Genomic DNA, 2,678 nt, shown 5'->3' with positions numbered 1-2,678 from the left:
CTGAGGTCGTTTTAAAATTTTCTTTTTAAGTTCAAGAAGCAAGGATCAATAGAGTTGGCATTGATTTTAAAAAAATTAAAGTTCGAAAAGCATTACTTAAGTAAGGCCTCTGGATGATGAATCGGTAGAAAGATTGCATTCCAAAGAATCACTGGCACTCAAAAAACGAGTTAGCTTTTTTTCTCTGTTCACTAGTGGTTGTGATCTTCATTTACCAAAGCTACAACTAGTATCCTCTATCTTCCTCGCCTTAAACACATTAGGTTCTATCATCCTCCATTGTCATAAAGCTTGAATCAGTTCTTCGTTTTGATCATGGTAGATAATCGGATTTGATGAACTGCTTTCGGAAAGAAGCCAATCATTTCCATCTATATAAGAAATGTCCAAGAACACAGCCGCTTCATCTCGACTCAATTGCTTGGAGTAAGGTACTCTTAAAGCAGAATTTGATCCAGCTCCCGTGCATTCATACTCTCCATAGAACACCGTCCTGCATGGCATATTTAAACATGTATCAGAACTCCATTTTTGAACTGAAGTGAATGGTAAATGAAGAGAAATAGGCAACTAACCGTTCCCTGGAGGAATCACCAAAATTCTGCCAGCCATCTGAAGCAACGACACTGGACATGTATGTTCTAGCAAAGACGACAGTCGCGTAAGGACCCCAAGCTCTGCCTAGCCATGTCAAGCCTGATCCACTGATGCTGCAATTTACAAAGGAAAACCCTGTCTTCTCATTCTCTGAATTCCTATGATGTGCAGTCACTGCTCCTGTATGTAACCGTGATCCAGGTGGCGGTTCCATTGCTATTGAGTGAAGTGAGCAATCCTTTTTTAACATTTTTTTTTACAAGTTAAATTTGTGAGAAAATGTTTTAATTTCAATTTTTAAGCCAATTAATGTTCTACATGAGAAGCCCATACCTCATACAGAGACCTGCCATTTCCGCAGATGAAATCAATGGAGCCTTGGATGAAACATTCTTTAAAGTAGTGTCGTCCCTTCAGATCAAGAAGTGTATCTTGAGCTCCATAGAACCCACAACCATAAAATGCAGCTTGGTCCCCGTCAATCCTCAGCGCAACAGCCTGACCGTCTTCCATCCCCTGACTCGGAGGCGGAGCATCGTTCTTACCCATCACCGTGACACAAAAACCAGAAACTCCATTAACCAGAAATTAACCCGCGATTATTTCAAAGAATCAGAAATGCAAATCTATCTTCAGTGCAGGAAATACTGTTTTCTAGAATAGGTGGGTACCTGAAAGCTGATGTTCTTAGCTATAAAGTTGGGGGCGAGGATAGCGATGGAATGGCTGTAAAATGTTCCGGCAGCTGAAGCTGCTGTGTCATTCCAAACGATTGTAGTGTTGAGGTAACCTTGGCCCTGGAATATCGCATAGGTTTTTTCAGCACGTAGAGTCACCTTCTCCCTGCAGCCAAAAGTAGAAAATCATGAGTTCCGTGCGATTTTCATCTGTTACATGTCACCAAGCATTCATTCAGTTTGTGTTAGAATTGATTTCTTAGACTGTTTCCTTATCTTCAAGGAATCGAAGCAAAGATGGAAAGTTTGCTTTTGGGTGTAAAGTGAGAAGGTGGGAGCAGATAAAATCGGCTTCTTGGTCATGGTTGAACAGAGCTTCCGTCCATCCAGATTATGCCAGCACAATCAAACCTTTGTGTAGAGGGAGGCAATAAGCCAAAAGAATCAAAATTACTGGTTTATGACTCCATAAAAAAAGGACCCTTTTGTGTCAATGGAATTACAGTGTGCTGTTTGGCGAAAGAGAACCTGTAAACGCCCGAGTCGATGAGGACGAGGGTCCTAGTGGGACTGTTATCTGGAATTGCATCCACAGCTGCCTGCACACTGCTGAAATTAGCACACCCATTCTGATCAACAGTCAAGACGAGCGATGCTTTCACATTGGGATCAATCATGTCTTTCCATTTTTTATCATCACACTTAGCGGCGATCCTCCTCCGGTGACGGTGGTGAGGAAGGTGATGGTGATGGGAGCGATGATGCCACGATGCTCTCCGAGCGACACTGTCTATCAGAGAGATGAGTTCTCCGATGACACTCCCTTCATTTGACCATTTCTCAAAAGCTCCCCCAGTGCTAAACAACGAAGAAGGGGGAATTGCAGAAGAAAAAAATAGAAGTACAACGACCGCAGTAGAGATGGCTAAGACCCAGACGAGTAAGGAACTTTTGCCGGTTGTCATCCTTACTTTCTGGGATTTAGCTTTTGAATATTAAAGAGTGGGTTGAGGATGGCTTAATATTCGGTAAAGCCAGGGAGTCGAAGGTATGTCTTGGAAGCAAAGGAATGACTCTGCATGGAGGATATCATTGCAGAGAAATTCTACGGCCCATTTTTGTTTGAGAGAAACAGGGAAGAAAATAAAAGATAATGAGAAGGAAAATCATTTCTGCTGTATAGTTTTAAGAGAATGTGGATGAAAAGAGAATCTTAAACGGGACCAGCATTGCCCATTCTCCCAAGCCTCGTCACGGGCTCGTTGAGCAATGGAGTTCTGAAGTGCGATCCTGTTTGGCGGAGAAGAGGGAAGTTGACAGAGCAGCATAGCCAAAACGGATGTGGTATTGTATTTCGGATAAGTATTTATTGGAGGTAAATGGCAAAAGAACTCAAGGCATCTT

At 42.4% G+C, this 2,678-nt stretch overlaps 1 protein-coding gene across 1 annotated transcript; it reads right to left on the bottom strand.

The window, feature by feature from the left end:
- Nucleotides 1–221: 221 nt before the first annotated feature.
- Nucleotides 222–2,239, bottom strand: LOC137943536 (putative pectinesterase 14). The gene is made up of 5 exons (XM_068789028.1): nt 1,803–2,239; nt 1,269–1,440; nt 931–1,137; nt 576–835; nt 222–493 (listed from the first exon to the last, which is right to left on the bottom strand). The coding sequence occupies exons 1-5, from the start codon at nt 2,237–2,239 to the stop codon at nt 283–285; spliced, it is 1,287 nt and encodes a 428-aa protein (XP_068645129.1). The 3' UTR covers nt 222–282.
- Nucleotides 2,240–2,678: the final 439 nt, after the last annotated feature.

The sequence above is a fragment of the Aristolochia californica genome, unplaced genomic scaffold, assembly GCF_029961685.1.
Source record: "Aristolochia californica isolate CCGP_79_NKW_82.1479 unplaced genomic scaffold, dmAriCali1.0.hap1 SCAF_11, whole genome shotgun sequence".
NCBI lineage: Eukaryota > Viridiplantae > Streptophyta > Magnoliopsida > Piperales > Aristolochiaceae > Aristolochia > Aristolochia californica.
Note: the sequence above shows the minus strand (reverse complement) of the source record. Positions and strands in the feature narration are given on the sequence as shown.

Bases quoted from the DNA above. Each gene is read 5' to 3' on its own strand.
- LOC137943536 (XM_068789028.1), bottom strand. From the start codon at position 2,239: ATGACAACCGGCAAAAGTTCCTTACTCGTCTGGGTCTTAGCCATCTCT. The intron at 1,138-1,268 runs GTACCCACCTAT...GTGATGGGTAAG, and splicing joins CTAAGAACATCAGCTTTCAG to AACGATGCTCCGCCTCCGAG. The intron at 836-930 runs GTATGGGCTTCT...ATGTTAAAAAAG, and splicing joins ATGGCAGGTCTCTGTATGAG to GATTGCTCACTTCACTCAAT.